Below are 19,597 nucleotides of genomic sequence, written 5' to 3' on the forward strand. Positions count from 1 at the left end.
TACAACGTTGTATAAAGCCGGGTATCCACTTAGGTTCGCCGTGGATTGCGAACAATGTGTGCTCCGCGAACGTGAACGTGTATAGTGTACACACTTAGGTTGCAACATCAGTGCTCCTGTCGGAGCACTAAATTCCGCGCTCCGGTCTCCAGTAGACACACCACAAACGGTCGGTGCAAACATGCCGCCTCCAGAATTAGTAGGAAGTGCAGCTTATATTTTGATACATTATATTGTGATGGAATACAAACAACCTCCTCAATTTTGGCAAGGTAATATGAATAAGGGAAGAAGAAATAATGAAATAATGCATATATATTCATCATTTCATCGGACCACTCCATGTTCGCGAACTTAACAAACACACGCTCGCGTCCACGAACAAACTGCGCTCCCCTTTGAGTTCGCGCAAAAAACCGCTTCCGGAGCGCTCCGCCGTGCTCCGCTCGTGCTCCAGTCGCGCTCCGCGATCACGACGTATCCATTATGTTTGGTTTGCGGAGCGGGCGCGTTCGCAAACCACGGCGAACCTAAGTGGATACCCGGCTTAAAACTAAGCAACGAACTCGTCAAAGTAGCTTGTTTGAAAAGCAAATATGTATTTATTTTTATTAGGGACCTTTATAACTTCGCCTTTTTTTTCGTTAGCCTATACTTAAAAATAGTTTGGAGGTGATTTTTTGCAGCTAATTATGACTTGATACCATATCAATATCACATATTGGGATTTGGTAATATCTTTATCAAAAATCATAATTTATCAACATACCTTTTGGTTTTAGGCGGGAAGCACGCTATATGCTCAGCTAGAAATCTGGAAAGCAGCTCGACATGAGAGTTGGAGAAGCCCCTGGACAGAACATGAACAACCTTCACCCACACCAGCCCCCGTCGGCTTACCTTCTGCTGAAGACACAAGTGATGGTATGTATTTTGTTATAACAATAAATATAGGTTAAGTCTTAAATGATAGGAAAATGAATATGAAAATGAATAGGGATCCAAATAGACGGCCAATGTCCTCTGTCTAAAATAATTACTTGAAATCTAACAGAAAATTACTGAAGTAATTGTAGAGATATTCCATTTAAATCGACCATCGTAAATCAGAAATTCATATTCCACAACGAGAGAATGATTTCGAGACGCGCATCAATGTTAATTATAACAATTACGATTAAGCCTAATTGAATATTGATTCATTCAAGCACAATATAATTGACGTTAACGATAGATTCGAATAGAAAATCGAACGGAACGCTGCAGCGATGTAGCACGGCGATGCATCAGACGTATGCATTGTATCACCGTTAGACGCAGCCTGTGGACCCACATATGAGACAAACGAGCCCATGATATATGACCAAGACTCTCAGCTGTTTGCGCTTTACGATGCAATCGATGGACAGAAAGGGGACGCCTGATTTATAGAAAATGTCTTCTTGGAATATGACGAATGGTCCCGTCAAAATAGAACCCAAATTGGAATTTAATCGACTGATTAATTATTTTACTGACCGTGCACATTTCGAAGATTTATATCGACGTCAGAGATAAAAATATTCCAACGTTTATCATAACAATTGACTTCGATAACATTTGTTTATAACTTTGGAGGTCTCGGTTTCACAATAGTTTTATAAATGTTTTATAATGATGATTATGATATCGATGCGGCAACTATAAAAACAAGTTGGTACATTAAAATGCAAAGAAAGTAATGTAGGTTATGTCGTCTAGATAGGGAAACCTAGGCATCTAAAAAATTCATCCTTGCCATGTTTAGATGGATTAAAAAAGTTGATAGTAGCACAGGAAACAGCTAGATCGATAATTATTGCGCACTTTTCTTGTGAGAGTAAAATATTGTAACGACAAAGTAAGTGAAATACCGACATTCAATACTTGAGAGAATTAAACAAAATTTTGAATTATTTTCCGTATTTCATCAGATACCAATAAATAATATACATTATATAATCAAGAAACCTAGACACGAATAAAAAAAAGGAAAAAATATAAACAGCAATTCATATTCATTTTTTTTTCTCATAAGTAATACTGGCGCCTCAAATTACATTCTCATCTATAAATAATTTAATATTATAATCTTCATTAATTATAATATCTTTATTAAATAACGAATAATTTAAGTCTTAAAACATTTACAAATTATTGTGCAATATAAAACATTTCAATTAAAAAAACAGTATCGCAACGAAAGCGTCCTTTTTAAAATTATACTTCTTAATTTCTAGTTATCTAGCTTGCCAGATATTTCCACAGATAATAAAATTAAAAGCCAATTACAGATGTATTATAAGAATCGGCTGTTACGGAGTTACAGTTACTATAAATCTGAACTACATGGCGAGTAAAACTCGATACCCTTATATGAACCACCAAGTTTTTGTAGCTTCCCACCAGCCTAGATTTCAGAACTAGACTCACAAGGTCGACTGTATCAAGATAGATGTCCCATTTGACATTATAAAAATTCATATGAATGCTTCGGAATCGAAACCAGTTGGTGTGCGCTAGAATGATCGGCAGGAAGACATTTTTTCGTTTCGATATTTATGATCAATTAACGTTTAGAATTACTATTATAATTGTTGGCGGTTTCGATTTGATTGGATCCAGTTTTTAGACGTTTTGTTTTATGTTTATGTTTAAAAATATATTGCAACTAGCTTTCCGCCCGCGGCTTCGCCCGCGTTTTTAGAGAAAACCCCGAATAGTTTCCCGTGGGATTTCCGGGATAAAACCTATCCTATCTCTCAAGTTGGATCGAACTGCACATGGTGTGCGAATTTTATTATAATCGGTTAAGTGGTTTAGGAGTCCATTGAGGACAAACATTGTGACACGAGATTTATATATGTATATTAAGATATATCTTTGGTGGGGTTAATTACTCCTTTTATTTATGGAAATTTCTCCACGGTAACTCTCATTCTACACAAACAAATTTTACAACTGTATAATTATAGGTACTAAGACCAAAATCATTCATTAATTTGATGATTTCGTTCTTATATACCTACATGAATAAAATTGTTCAGGTCGTTATCCAAGAACTTATAAACATTGTAATTCTTGAGCTTCAAAGCTGTTCCCATGGTATTTACGATTCCATTCAACACTTGGATTCTCCAAATAGATTGCAAACCATTAGCTGGAGAGCTGTTTACTTCAAACTATCTGTTTGTTTATGTGTTCCGAATTGAAGGTCGTTTGTATCTTTATAGGTGCTTTGGGAATGTTTTGAACGCGTATGAGATTTTAATTCATGCTGTACTTTTCCGTTTACAATTTCTACAGTTAGTTAATTTCTTATTTCGGATCGTGCGAAATTTTAATTTTAAATAGGTACGTAATTTATCGCATAATTTAACTAGATGAAATAAATGGTTGTATGCCAGTATTCTGCTTTATAAGCATTAAGCGCAACTCAATACAAATAATAAGCAAAGGACGTTAATCTAAAAAAAATCTTCGTGCTCATTGTCATCTATAGAAATGAACATATTAATTAGTCAATCATTAACATAAATTATCACGAGTTAAATTGAACCTTCTTCCTTCTAGATGAAGATTCAGAATCAGCCGGCACGAGTGTAACACAGGGAGGTGGAAAAGTGAAGACAGGAAGCACACACATACACCTGTGGCAGTTCTTGAAGGAGTTGCTAGCATCACCCCACGTACATGGTTCAGCTATACGGTGGTTAGATCGAAGTAAGTATCTTTTACACAAGACATGTATTCTTTCTATCAACCTACCTTCTTTAAGGAATTGCACCCTTATGTCATCGATAAGGTAATTAATTGAATAGGGTAGATGAGATTGTAAGTTCTTTAGCATTGCTCATATCAGTAACTGATCATTATTTTGATAAATGATACAGTATTCTCAAATGTACAAAAATGGTCCTTCGAGTTTGACAACACTGATGAAAATAAATTGATTTGTAACGTGGTATGTCTCTAATCAAAGCACGTTTAAAAGGAATATACACAATTCTGAAATAATGACCATACCATTAAGTTTTTGCCATTTTATTATTTAAATAGAAGTAATTGTTGAGTAGGTATAAATGATCAAGTTAATGTGTGTTATCAAGTAAAATCGTATTAGAAAAACAAAAAAGAACATTTGTTACTAACATAAGATTTAAAGCATTTATATCTAATCTACAATTAACAGGTATTAAAGTGGCAACTTTAAATACCACTAGAACTATATAAAATTATCATTCAATCACCTACGCTAAGAATAAATGTGTCAAGCGAATATACTATTTATGAAAGAGGAATAAAGGCTAAACTTGCTTATTAAGTTTTTAGATTTAACTCTACATTTATAGGTGTATTCCTTTGTTACGACTGATAGATGAGATAAAATGAAGATTTAACAACCATAGTTTTTTAATTGCTTACCACAGAAACGAGTTCTTTAAAACTTTATTTTTTAGCATTTATTACTATTTTGTGGTTTGAAAATAGTTAGAATAATTCTATAAACACCTACTATGGGTATAATGACATAAATATTGTATTTATTATTGGCTTTGTAATACTAGTACACAGTATAGTTATTGATTATGTTTGACCATCATATCATAAGCTCGTTGTCTAGTCAATTTTTTAACCCCATTTCGTGGCAAGCTACCGGGTACGTTGTTATTTATGAACAAAACCACTGGTATTAAATGCATTATGCTTGGAAATCCATATCGACATTCTCTAGCCAAGGTGAGCGAGCCATTTACAATCGACTATGTACTTAATAAAGTTCCATGGCTTTAAGGTAACTTTTCTGCTTCGTGACTAGCCCACGATACTTTTGATATCCGTACAGTGTCGTTTATATAATATTATTGTTACCGTTCTATTTTTGGAATTCACGACTGTTATTATGGTAATTTTAACACAGATCGAGATTTATATTTGAGTAACAAAGGAATACTAACGACATTGTCCTTAATTAAGGATTTATTTTTTAGGCTTTATAAACACATCCTGAATTATTCGATCTGATAAGTAAATGGCGTGCGCACGTATGTTAAAGTATACAATTATCATGCACGTTCAATCGAAAACAATGGTTAATTCAAGACTTGTCACACAGGTAACGGGGTCTTCAAAATTGAAGATTCAGTACGTGTAGCCAGACTGTGGGGTAAAAGAAAGAACAGGCCGGCGATGAACTACGACAAGCTTTCCCGAAGCATTCGCCAATACTACAAAAAAGGCATCATGAAGAAAACGGAACGAAGTCAGAGGCTCGTTTATCAGTTTTGTCATCCGTATTGTTTGTAATTTTCCTATAAGTTATAATGTAAATATTTATTGTAAATACGAGTGTGAGAGCCGCGGTAATGCGGACGATTTGAAAACTGTTTGAGTTTACCGAAGTACGATAAACTCAAATCAGTTTTAAGAGTTTGTCGATGCTCCGAACGACTCGGTGTGGACGAGTTAACGTCTAGAGATCGTGACGACATCGTGTGATGCCCCTCCATACAATTCGAGAAAGGTAATTTTCTCCAGAATTTTATTGGACGGGGTAGTGATTGTGATTAGTTTTAAGTCTTTTTTTTACCGACGATTAGAGTACGATAAAAATCGAATAATCGATCGATCGTGCATCGAAAGTTGGTAATGTTTATCCCATATATCTATGATATATTTCTAGTACGTTCTATGAACTTTTAGATTAGTTATCTATTTGTAAATAATTCGAATCGTGTTAATGTGAGATTAAACAACTATTGATTTAGTTGTTAAAGATTAATTATACGCTTTAAGTAATAATTGTTTTGTTTTAACGTGAGTATAGGTGTAGTGTTGATTACATTATTTATAAAATGTAGTGTTTGTTGAAAACAAAGGGACACATGCAATGTAGTTTAGACATATTATAAGTTGTAAAGCGGCGTTTGAATTTGCGTACGTACATTAATGAATTTTGTGCCAAATAGATAATTATGTATTCATTTCGAATTTATTCGGGACAAAATTACAATCGATAGTTTAATCGATGTAAAAATTGTAAAATTGATATTAATGCGGTGTTGGGTTATTAGGGATAAGTTTTAATAGTTATAAGAATCGACGCAGTTAGCGTTTATATTGATAATTGATATGTTAATGGACAAAACTAATGTACACTTTATTATGATTCAGTAATTATTATTGACACGAAATAAATGGCCATTTAAAACTATATTATCCGTGTATTATTTCGACTATAGCCAAGTTTTTTAGTTTTAATATTTTACATAACACGAAGTGGTTTCCTTGAAACATGCTACCTACATTGTTTATAACTTTGAATACTAAATTTATAATATTTCCGAAGCAAAATAATGTATAAAATGAATGACAAGTTTTTCTTTCAATTGATGCATTGAATAACTTTCCCACAACATAGAGTCCGACATCATCCAACATTCTTTGAAACACCGACTGACACCGATTATACATACCTAATTAACATATTACAATAATCTTCGAAGCCCACAGACAAAAGTGAAGTGTGTTAACTGTCGAAACCTCATTTCAGTTACAAAACATTCCGAATATGAAATGCATAAGTTTAGCTTTGCGTTGCATCAGGTTGCGCAAATATGACGTCAAATTCTTGGAGTGAAAGTGCCTTTCGACGCGGGGCGGGGACGACCTCCGCGGGGGGAGGGGAACGTGTTTAAGGCATTGTCTTTTCGCACACATCTTTATATGTAGGGCGATATGCCATAATAGTTATAATTCAAAATTTATTCCTTGTATATTTGGAATGGTTGGTTGTGGGAGTAGCAACTTTGATTTTGTCCTCATCCTACCTACTATGTAATATTATAGGTACATGCGAAAGTTTGTGAGCGTACAATGAAATGTATAATGACATTTGGTATGTAGGTCGCTGAAGACCCAGAATAAGACATAGGCTAGGCCCACAAAGGCCAAATCCCACAGGAACGGGAAATATGCGGGTTTTTCTTTGAAAACGCAAGCGAAGCCTCGGGCGGAAATCTAGTGATTTTCAATCAAGTTATTTTTATACCTACACATAATAGTGCTAATTTGGGAGGGAAAAAAAGTTTGAACCACGAAATGTGATGGTCACAAAAAGTATAACTTATGAATGAAAATTACTGCATCATCACAACTTACCTAATGTGTTGAGGAAGTGAGGTATTTTAATGTTATTTGAAGTTTAGCGTTATATTTTAAGCAAAAACTTACTTACCTAAAAAGGCAATGTCAAACTAAATAATATAGAATTGTGATTGCCTAAGATACCAGAACTTGTTTAAATTTATAGCGTTAAATTTCTCATAAATCAGTCCAAGATCCTTTGCCATTAATTTTATCATGTGCAATCTCTAAGATTAACAAAATAATTTTATAAGCTCATTAGTCTCAATTTTTAAACGACTTGTCAAATAGCTAAATAAGAATCGATCGAGCGGGTTTGCTTTCACGCTACCAAGTTATATAAATCTGAGTTGACATCGAAAATGTGTAATAATTCTGTAGGTGTACTACACCTACTGATTTACATGCACCAGTTCAGTATACCAGAATTGAGGATGATTTCTATAGATTTAAGAAAGGCTAAATGATTTGATGCTGTTTGAAACAAAATGCAAAGTACCAAAAGTTACCCCTTTTCATTACAATTTTTGCAGGGATCGTTCCTCATATAAGCATGTTGGTTCAATCAGTAGGCACAAAGCCTACTAGATATCGATTTTTTATGATTTCCTTCCTTTATTTTAAAAAATATTTTTATCAAGTGAGCATTATCGTGTCTTCCTTGTTATTTATCTTCAAAATCTGAATGGCAATTTAAATTTACTGGCTTTCATCTTACCTCCTCGTAAAATCCATAATTCAGTCCAGTTCCATAGATCTATAGTTATGACTGACTAAAAAAAAATGGCACTAATATCTGTTTCTCTAATGCGGAATTTGCCAGTGCCCTTTTATAAAGCTTTGACATTTGCAACGTGGAAGAGGCAACAAAGAAGCGATTTTAAATAATACGACAACGAGGGCACCGATGTAATTTATTATATTAATGTCTAGTTTATCCTTACATTGTTTCTTAAGCCTTGCTTGATTAGGTACTGATAAGCTTAGGTAGATGGTCCAGTAGCCAGTAGGTATATAATAGGAAAAGTTTTTTCGGACTCTGTTAAAATTATTTTCATAGAAAACGTTTTTATCCCAAATAAAATCGCTGTAATCTATACATTCCGAAAAGGCTGACATATTTCTATTATAATGGGTACCTACTTACTCATACTGTAACTGCTATTTTTCTACAAAGTTTAGGTAACTACTGTTACTTACAAGATACTTTTCTCTACCTATACCTTACCAACAAGGAGCTTGTTTTCTTTTCATGTACCTATTACAACTTAATATAGTTTATCTATAATACCTACGAATAATACAGATATAAAAAGGTTAAATATAATATAACTAAGAGAAAAGGCGTGCAGTTTTTTCTCAAATATTTGTAAATGTAAATAGAATGATTAGAAAATAAATAAGGTCTACAACAACTACAATAACATCGGTATTTCTTTACCAAAATCGACGAGCACGATTTTTGGCACATGGCCTAATAATATTTAGGTGTCAGATGTTCTGCCTCTACGAGAACCTTGATATTGTTTGAAAAGAAAAACATATTCATAAATAGAAAATTGTTGAAAGTACTTAAGTTGAAGTAGAAATTACCAAGAAATCTACAAAATAATAATTATCAAAATGTTACATAATTTTAAAAATTCAATTGATGGATAAATCTACATTTTAGGTACGTAAAACATTTGTATAATAGTTGAATAAACCTTCTCAATATTACTACTTAGTGTTGTCTTCATTTCTTTTTGTTTTCATCTGATCACGTTCAAGAGTATAGGTACCTAGTTAGCTATAAATTATAAACAATCTTTTTTTATGCCCTCAAAACTGATATTTACACACAACTTACTACACATAGAACTGACTATCATTACAGGTTAACCTAATTCGACAGAGTTCTTTTATAAATTAAGAAAAACAAACATATCTCATAAAAATATAAAAATAAACACGTTGTAACACAATAATAGCCTATTAAGCCTCAATAATTCATAAACTTAACATTTCTGCTGATAGCATAATATATTTAGTAGTACCTTTGAAAATTCGCTCAAACTGCAAGAAAACACATCTATTATACCTATTGTGCAATTCGTTAATTGTACGAAATGCACAAATAAGAGGCGATTTGGCTAATAGATTAGTTCTCGCTACTGGTACATACAGTATATTGGGTAAGATTCATTTTTCTAAATAGTGGTCTGGAACCTTTAAATACATATTTTCCTTTAATATTCCGGGATTGTATTTTTTGCCCCTTAAAACCCCCACCAAGTATGCCACCAGCTTAAATTCGCGCCTTACCCTTAACTCATATATTTGTGCCTACAAGTTATTATCTATTATTTGGAATACAAATGGAGAGAACTATTTTAATAAAACAAGAATTGATTTAAATAATTAAATAATAATGTTGTGTTCGCCTGTTGTTACAAGCTTAATAAATTTCCAATGGCCGTCCAAGTTACAAACTTCCGCACACTCTTTACCATAGTTAAAGTATATGACTTGGCTATTTCTTCTTGAAATAGTAATAAATAATTAGATCTTTCAGTATTCACTTTTCCTGAGCTTTTCCTAAAACGGCATGTAGATAGGTACTGTAGAGTTGAACGCTTGGCTCTACCTTATAACCTAAGAACTTCAGAGTTCAAATGTTTGTTGTGTTATAAGTATGTGTATTTGTAAAACTAGCTTTGCCTGCGAACGTTTTAATCAACGTTTATGCGAGCGTTTCAATGCTTCAAAATTAAATATATTTCATAGAGGTAAATAAAATTGCAAATAGTAGGTACCTACCTCATTCGTTTAAAAATAGAATTCGTCTTTGATCATTATAAAAAAATCAATAATTCATTTATTAGGGTAATATTAAAAAAATAAAAAATATTAACTACATCACATTTTAATAAAAAAATCCTTAAGTTTAGTAAGTAGGTACAAGCCCAATGAATCACTAGGTAATATTTCAATAATATCGCCACTGCTTGTGCTTTGATACGAGGGCAAGGCGTCGCCGAAGGTCGTCTACATTCCAAAATTGTGAGTCCAGACCAGTCACCAACTGGTACGCGCTAAATGTTATTCATATTTAGATATTTTGTACTAATACTTTATCGTGGTTATGTTCACTCAAAACATTCGAATAGCGGCAGCCCTCAGTTATGTACTGCAAATTGTTAAGTACCTAGCCTTTCTTTGATCGAAAGCATTTGTTAGTAAGGCCGGCAACATACTCACAATGTCTCTGGCCCTGTGGGTACATAATATGAGCGACGTGGAGCACTTAATACCACCAGGTGACGCGTCTGCTCTGTTGCCTCCTCTTGCATAAAAAAAAATAGTAAACACTTAACTTAATGATAGAACCGTAGATATAACTAACTACTTATTATAGTAAATGGTTTTCAATGAGGATTTTTTAGAACCTGTTTAGAAAAAAATATTTTCAACAACTTGATTTCTTTTAAATATCTTGCTCATACGAAATGAAATATTGTCATGCTTATGATCGCTTCCATAAATATTGGGAAAAATTAGTAGAAGGCAGCTGATGCTCAATAGTTTTCCATGTTTCCTACAGGCATCTACTAAATAAACATTGAGTAATAACCAACACCCAGAAAACATCAATTGTGCATAATGAATTCTTCTATTTTCTATTACAATTAACTTATGATTATAATTATTATATTTATTTTATTCATCATGCTAATTGAAGTTCCTATTCAAGACTTATCTGTGTTCTAGATCTTGTAAATAATTAATTCTCAAACGGACCACACAATCTAACATTTTGTGATCTACTAATAAATCGTTGAGAATGTCTGATGTCCCTTAAATGGCACTGTAGGTTTAAAGGTCGAATGGATTGCAAAATATAAAACCTTTGAGTAAGTCGTTAGGTACCTACCAACATTTTTTTTGTAAGCAGTAGGAAAGGTTAAGTCTGTGGTACAGAATACTTAATATACAGCTAAGTAATTTTATCGTGAGCTTATTAATAATTATACCTACTTACTAATTTAAAGGTAACCCTGTGGTCTAAATTATTGTAGTAATAGGTGCCTACACAATTTTTGACTGTGATATTTTTTAGCATCTAGCCTCTAGGCAGTGGATTCATTGTGATCATATTTTGTTAAGTTGTAGACCACAGAGCAAGTATAGTATGTAGACAAAGTAGGCGAAGCTGCGCAGGGAGAGCTATTTAAATATATTGTTCAAAAATGAAATAATATAAGCGGAAAGTTCCCGCCAAAGGATAAAAATTCTTTGAAAAATTATTTTAAATTTCTTTATCCACACAATTGTTACTGACAAAGTTTTTAAAGGAAAGAAGATCAGCTAATATATTTTTTATCAATACCTATGATTATAAAATTTTCAAATAAATAAATACAAACGAATATTTACATTTTACAAGATAAGACAAGATAAGATGGAAGCGTGTAACGGAACGATTTTACTATTCTCCAATGACGTTATTATGACGTCATTCGATGTTGACTTTTGACATTTGAATAGCTTCAATTCAAATTTCAATACTTTTTGTTATCATTTATTTATGAAAATCTGTGAAGAATGCATTGAAACAGTTCTGTTACAATAAACAAACATGAAGTCTTTAAAATATGGGCTTAGTTTCGTTCAGTATTGTTAATTTAAACGATTATTTAAATCTAGAAGTTTGTGTTTTGTTAATTTCGTTTGTTATAACTTAAAAATGAAGCCAGGGAAGAGTTCGGATGTGACTGAGGAGATAGCTGAAGTTCATACAACCGCTCGATCACCGTCACCCAAGCAAAGAGTTAAAGAACGCTCAAGAAGTAGATCTGGATCGCGTAAACTATCTAATGGTCATGCTACCACTGAAATTGAAGCAATCACAGTTGAAGATGTCTCTGAAAAGGCTAAAACCCGTGAGAATTGGAAAAACTCCGAACAGGAATCCATCGATACCGAAATACCAATACATGATCAAATTAAAATGGATATACTTGGTTTTGTTGAGAAAGAAATAAAGAAAACTGATAAGCCATCGTTTGTATTCTATTCTCATGATCCGAATGGCTTGGACGATAAGTTTATGAAGACATTATCAAGACCATCAAGTGGGCACAAAGAGAAGCGCAGTCCGTCTTATAGGAGGAAGAAAAGGCATACTTCTAAACATCGGGACAGGGATTTACATGATTTTGAAATACCTGGATCTAGCTTGATAGCTTTGGAAAAGGTATGCATTTAAAAAATTGAAATATAAATACTATAAAAAGTTTAACAGCAATGGTATTGAATAATATTATCAATATTATATTTTAGTTTTTAATACTACTACCAATACTAGGACTAATATCACTTGACATGTCCATAGATACGTTGTAAGCCATATTATTAAAGTTACATAATAGGCTTTCACAATAATTGTCTTACATAAAAAGTTACAAAAAGTTTTCAAAATACTCTAATGATTTATGAATTATTAGTAAAATGTTTATAGTCTGACTTCATATAACTTAATAGTCTCAATTTACATATTCTAAAGATAAAAAATAAATTTCTATTTATACTTTTGTTTTTTAAACTTTTCTTTCATACAAAAATTTATTAACATACCAATTCAAGGTTGACGATTACCTAAAAGAGTACAACAAAGACGAAGTAGTGACACTCAGTGGGGAGTTAGAAATAGAAAATGATGTGGAAAACAATAACGGATCTTCCCGGGAACTGCGGCACAAGCCACGCAAGACTAGGCGAAAAACCAGAGAGGAGAGGCACGAGGCTCACTCGAATGGTAGAGACGTTAGCCCCAAAGTGTTTAAGACTGCTAGTAGGAGTAAGGCTAAAACAGGTATGTGGTTTTTGGTACTATTTTGTAAGATTATGTAAATATAAATTTATAAAGAATTGAAATTATATTCGATAAAGTGGCGAGACTCGAACCCGCATCCTTTCACGCCAATCTGGGGCGGATGCTTGACCAATTCAGCCACTAGTGACCCGCCATAGCGATCGAATTTATTCTATTCTTTCAGTTTTATGTGTCTAAGGAACACACTGCGTTCATCTTATCTTTATAAATTTATAAAGCATTTGAATGCCATAAAAACAAAAAATATTTAATTCAGATTATGTAATTTTATTTCCATTAAAATATGTGAGTGCAGTGCAGACTTGTTGACATAAATACAAAAAAGTATTCTATAATATAATAAACACAAAAACATCCTTCGGCTAGTAGTTTAAATACAAAAGTGAGTGTTTACAAGTTCAAAAAAATTTAATGTTACGGGATAAACTCAATTTTTTCATTAAATTGACCATTTTCACTTACCAAATTCTATCCCTAGGTGTATGAACTAATTGTAAAATACTCAGCCTAACCAACACAAACCAAATAAATTAAGTACTTACATAATATGTATAAATCACTACATAGTATAAAACAAAGTCACTTTCTCTGTTCCTATTTTATTTATTTACCTATGTCCCTTTCTATGCTTAAATCTTTAAAACTACGCAATGGATTTTGATGCGGTTTTTTTAAAAAGATAGAGTGATTCAAGAGGAAGGTTTTAGTATATAATTTATTAGGTTTTAGACAAAGCGGGCGAAGCCGCGGGCGGAAAGCTAGTTATAAATAAAACAACAAAGAGATTATTAAAGTCCTTCAATAGTAAAACTTCATGTCTATTATTTTCCTTACAGCGCGTCCCGCAGACCTAACAACAATGCTAGAGAGCTTACAAACAAGTGTACCCTACCACGATCAGTATATTGACAATCCATTTTCATCACCATCACCTCTCACATCACCAAATGATGATAGAATGGACCCATTCTCTAGAAGACCAGAGAAAATATATCTGCAAGGTGGTGGAACTTTCAGGGTTGTGTCTCGTGATAGAATATTGGAGTCGCAGCAGTCGAGGGATGAAGAGAAATATGCTAGGTATATGTTGATGTAATATAATTATTAAAATTTTAATTAAGGAATTTATCAATTTAATATAATGTAGGCATAAATAATTGTTATTGGAATAACGCACATATTTGATTAATCTTATAGTATTTATGACATAAAATTTCTAATTATGGGAAAAAAATTGTTTTTGAGATCATTAATTCAGCCCACGTCTTTTGCTCTTCTAATAAATAAAATATGTTTGTAATTTTCAATGAGTTTATTTTACAAGATTTTTAGTTTTGTACAAAGTTATTCAATATTACATTGCTATTTATGACAAAGTTATTCAGTATCACATTCCACTAAATTCTTTACTTCACTTGTTATTTATAACATGCCATTTAGTAGTTAATTATTATTTCTTAACTTTTACAGGCTCGGCGACACAACACCGCTAGATGTCGCTCTAACATTACAAAAAGCATGGCGTTCGTTCGCACCAGCTTGCCACGGTGTGCTCGGGGGTTTATCGCTAATGCACCTATTGCTTATAAGCTATTCTGATAGCTTGGATGCGGGACATCTATCTTTCCATGCAGTGGTCACTATGCCTTATGTGGCCGCGTATTATTTCTTCTGTGTGCTGTGCTTGGTGTCTGTTTTGGATCGGTAAGTTTTATTCATTCATATTATAAGCTATTCTGATAGCTTGGATGCGGGACATATTATATCTTTCCATGCAGTGGTCACTATGCCTTATGTGGCCGCGTATTACTTCTTCTGTGTGCTGTGCTTGGTGTCTGTTTTGGACCGGTAAGTTTTATTTATTCATATTATAAGCTATTCTGATAGCTTGGACGCGGGACATCTATCTTTCCATGCAGTGGTCACTATGTCTTATGTGGCCGCGTATTACTTCTTCTGTGTGCTGTGCTTGGTGTCTGTTTTGGATCGGTGAGTGATGTATTTATTAAAAAGCGTTTTAAATATTGCCAAGTAAGTCTTCTAATGGTTAAAAAGTGTTAAAATTTAATTCATATTTGTAGCTAATGTAATGTAATTGTTTCTGATGTTATAGTTTCTAAACATATTTTACAATAATTTCAAATGAACTTGCTTTCACTGGCGCCATCTATTGTTAGTCCGGCTTAAACTTTGCCATCTCTCAAAGAAACTTCCATATTTAATAGTTAACTTCCTACTTATAAATAAATACCTACCCTTAATTTGAATTAATTAATTTTATGTGCATTAATTATAAGCTGCAATACTTAGTTCTATTTTATCGATATTTTTACATTTTTCAATAACGTTCTAGATTGAGACTTAAGAGGAAATAAAAACATTCAAAATTAACTCATAAACAGAGGTCCGCCCCGGCTTCGCCCGTCGTACATATTTCGCAATAAAAGGTAGTCTATGTCCTTGCTCGGGTATCAAAATATCTCCATACCAAATTTCATGCAAATTGGTTCAGTAGTTTAGGCGTGATTGAGTAACAGACAGACAGACAGAGTTACTTTCGCATTTATAATATTAGTATAGATTAACTCATATAAACAAATAATTTCAGGTTAGACATAACCAGCATAGACACAAGCCGAGGTCTTCAACCCTGGTTCCAACCGATCGTGCTAGTTATACTATATACCGCGTGTTTGCTCGTCTGTACTGCCGCAAGGATGTATGACGAGTTGATGGTCTACCAGTATGCTCCGCTGGTGGCTAATATCACTGCTAATATTACCACGGTAAGTTTTTTAGTTATTTTCTATTTTTTTTCAGGTTAGATAGATCCTATAAATGTAAAAATTTAAGTCAAAATCGGTTCAGCTATTTTAATGATATGAATAGCTGTGCTGCGCGGTTTCAACCGGGGACAAACAGGCGGAAAAAATGAAGTATTTCTATAGCTCATGCGTTATTCTGACCTATATTACTGTAAAATTTTATCCAAAAACGTCCAGTACTTTTTGAGCCACTTTGTTACAAACATACTTACATACAAATCTTTATAATTTTAGTTTAAATAGATCTTGCGCATGAAAATAAAAAAGCTGAATAAAACTTCTTATTACGCTAATACCTATTCAATAATTTTCTTTATAATATGCATGTTCTAGTTTCGTATTTCTAATTCCGATATTATATTTACATTAATTTTAATTTAAATACTTAATAAACTAGCTGCTCCGCGCGGTTTCACCCCCGTGATGATATATAGCCTATACTCTATAGCCTTCCTCGATAAATGAGCTATCTTATAACACCGAAAGAATTTTTCAAATCGGACCAGTAGTTCCCGCGATTAGCGCGTTCAAACAAACAAACAAACTCTTCAGCTTTATAATATTAGTATAGATAAATAATGTTAATTTTTTTCTTTTCAGCCAACAATACCAACGTTCTACCACACATGGACGCATTTTTCAATATGGCGCGCGGTACTATCAATACTGGGGCTCGTATATTTCGTCATATCCAGTCCGCAAGACTTGGTTTACGTTAATTTGAATAAATTATTGCAATTTAAACATTCTCTGCAGAGTATTGGATGATTTATTTTCTTAAATAAGTATATAATGTTATGTTTTTGGCCAAAGATAATTTTACTGTGAAGTTTCTTTCTAGAAGTGTGCGAGAGGGATGGAAATAGCGTTGTCTCTTTCTAATTTTCTTTTTCGTTTACGAATAACCTGCCGGTTTAAGGTGTTTTTTTCTGATAATGTATAAATATAAAAATTATAAAGAGCTGATTTTCAAGTAAAGCGTATTGGGAAGAAATAGGCTGATAATAATTTTATTCTCAGATTATCTTCTCTTTCTATCTAAAGATTTTGTTTTAAATGCGTGCACAAGTATATACTAGAAATAATATTATTTTTATTGATGATGCTAAATGCTAATACTTAATCTCATTATGACCTAATTATATTTGTAAGCACAATCCATATAATATGTATTTCAATCTAAATGTAGAAAAAGAGAGACAATATAATATTAAATATGACTTATATTACGCTAACATCTTATATAGGTAGTAAATTGTTTTTGTTAGGAACGGTTACATTTTCATTATCAATTTATTACAAAGTACAAACATTCTATATTGACTTAAGCAAAATTCATTTTATTATTATAATTTAAAGATTATACAAAAAAACTCTATTTAAAACCGCAGGAATTGATGTATTACTTTTGAAAAGTACCTGAATACTTAATACAAGTATTATCAATGTTTTTTTAAGTTCCTAGTCATGCACAAATTATTTCTAGTCCAATTTAGTCAAATTAATTAATATTTAAAAGTTAATGATATTAATGCATATCGAATAATAATTGTTTAGTGTTAGAATATTCCAAAAATGTATCATATAAAATATATTGTTAAAAACTTGTTTCAGATTTGTACGTAATATTTTATATTAAATGGCTACTAATTATTTTAGCTTTTCTTAAATTACTATGTCGTAATTGTTTTTTTCTTATTCGTAATATTGGAAGCAATTTTGCCCCTACTACCCATAAAATTAAAGGTCACAATTGCATAGCAGAAATAGTCTTATTTCAGTTTAGTGTTGCTAGCATAAAATATAAAAAAAAATAATAACAGGCAAAAAAACGCAATTATTTTTATGAATATATTATTATTTTTGTTTCCTATATCGTCTTAAGGCGACTACACCACCGAAACTAGCGCCCCCCCAACTAAAAACTAAATTTAAAAAATCTAGCTCGGTACTTTGCTAGTATATGACTTGTAGTATTTTTGGTATTACTTTCATTATTTTGCATTCGTTAAATTAGGAGAACTTTTGATTACCGCCAAAAGTGGCCACTTTTGGCGGTAATCAAAAGTTCTCTAGAATAATGAACAGTTAGAATAGTGAAAAGTAATACCAAAAATACTACAAGTAATATACTAGCAAAGTACCGAGCTAGATTTTTTTAAATTTGATCTGGTTAAGGAGTAAAAAAATAAAATGTTCGTTGGCGCTAGTTTCGGTGGTGTAGGCCTCTTAAAATGTGAGTTTCCATGTAATGTTAATAAATGTACAAAATTGAAACAGGTTACTAATTAAATTGTAATATAAATATAAAATAATTCAATGCTTATATTGTTAGTAAATAAAATATAATATGGGGAGATCTTATGAAGACACGAATAAAGTTGATGAAAATTGTTATACATTTTGGAAGTGCCGAACACACGTGTCAGAAGTGAAACTTCTTTGGCAAGATTCAAAGATAACATAATCGCCGCCTTACTTCATGACGTGACGGTATTGACAAGACGCGATCTTGAAATTTTACTCTCAACGCGCCTAAAGAAGTTTCACTTCAAAAATAATATATTTTTTATCTTATTATCATTAAAGGTACAAACTTTGGCCGCTGACTTCTGCTCGTGTGCTATTTAGGGTCTAAATTCTAATCCAATAAAATTTTTCACTCAATTAACATAATGTATACTTTCTTATTTAAATATCTTTAACATGATTTTATGTCAATGGAATAATCTCTATCTCTATATATATAAAATTCTCGTGTCACAATGTTTGTCCTCAATGGACTCCTAAACCACTTAACCGATTATAATAAAATTCGCACATCCATGTGAAGTTCGATCCAACTTGAGAGATAGGATAGTTTAAACATGTAGGTACCACGGGCGAAGCCGGGGCGGACCACTAGTAATATTTATATTTCGGACGGGATACATCATATTTTGCATATCTAAGAAAATTTATATTTTGTTTCTATGTAATGTAATGTGTATTATAATTCGTTTTATTCGTGTCTTCATTTTAAATTATGTTAAGGGACCAGATAAGAAGGAAAGTAGGTATATTATTTCTCAGTGATTAAAGTCCATTCTATATTTATTTTTGTGACATAAGGGCCGATTTTTCAATGCTTGGATAAAACTTATTCGCCGAATAATGTATAAAACTACCATTTTAAAAACGTATTCTAATTGCCCGTATTTGACAGTGTACGTGACACTTTAATATTATCGTGTAATACTTTATTGAACGGATAAGTTTTATCCAAGCATTGAAAAATCGGCCCTAAACAAAATGGTATCTAAAAAGCATATAAAAAAGCATATTAAAAGTATATTTATTAATTATATTTTTGTTTTGTTCCTATTTCACTTATATCGCCATAGGTTCCGCCCACAAAATGATATTTTAATATACTTGGCTATTATTAAAAGTTAATAGAAAAAGAGACATATTTTAAATTAACTCTTGGCTATTTTAACAGAAACATTGAACTTTTTACAAATTTCGCATGTCATTTGGTAAATTATAAATACGCATACAATATACTTAAATCTATATTTATGTAAACAGCTATATTTTAAACAAAATCTGTTTAGTTGTTTATATTGTAACTAAGGCAGACTACAAAATGTTTGGTAAATATTGCCAAATAAAATTGATCTTTATTTTTTAAACTCTAAGATATTTATTAGCAGAGCACAAATTATTTTATAATTGTAAGATATTTTAAAGA

At 32.2% G+C, this 19,597-nt stretch overlaps 2 protein-coding genes across 3 annotated transcripts in view; both read left to right on the forward strand.

Annotated features, from left to right (window-relative positions):
- The window catches only part of Ets98B (DNA-binding protein Ets98B), a 35,929-nt gene extending 29,697 nt beyond the window's left edge, over window positions 1–6,232 (forward strand). For both annotated transcript variants that reach the window (XM_090110496.1, XM_090110497.1), the window contains exons 4-6: window positions 783–924; window positions 3,592–3,741; window positions 5,135–6,232. In XM_090110496.1, coding sequence (XP_089966622.1) covers window positions 783–924; window positions 3,592–3,741; window positions 5,135–5,325 — 483 coding nt within the window. In that variant the 3' untranslated portion in view covers window positions 5,326–6,232. The remainder of the gene's footprint in view (window positions 1–782; window positions 925–3,591; window positions 3,742–5,134) is intronic.
- Window positions 6,233–11,690: 5,458 nt separating this feature from the next.
- On the forward strand, window positions 11,691–17,005 carry LOC149902562 (uncharacterized). The gene is made up of 6 exons (XM_090110113.1): window positions 11,691–12,400; window positions 12,790–13,018; window positions 13,876–14,119; window positions 14,510–14,743; window positions 15,648–15,825; window positions 16,465–17,005. The coding sequence occupies exons 1-6, from the start codon at window positions 11,891–11,893 to the stop codon at window positions 16,630–16,632; spliced, it is 1,563 nt and encodes a 520-aa protein (XP_089966239.1). The 5' UTR covers window positions 11,691–11,890; the 3' UTR covers window positions 16,633–17,005.
- The last annotated feature ends 2,592 nt before the right edge of the window (window positions 17,006–19,597 follow it).

Source organism: Colias eurytheme, chromosome 15, assembly GCF_061535395.1.
Source record: "Colias eurytheme isolate Ceu_HAF_F1 chromosome 15, ilColEury1 Martin Lab GWU primary, whole genome shotgun sequence".
In the NCBI taxonomy this organism is placed as follows: domain Eukaryota; kingdom Metazoa; phylum Arthropoda; class Insecta; order Lepidoptera; family Pieridae; genus Colias; species Colias eurytheme.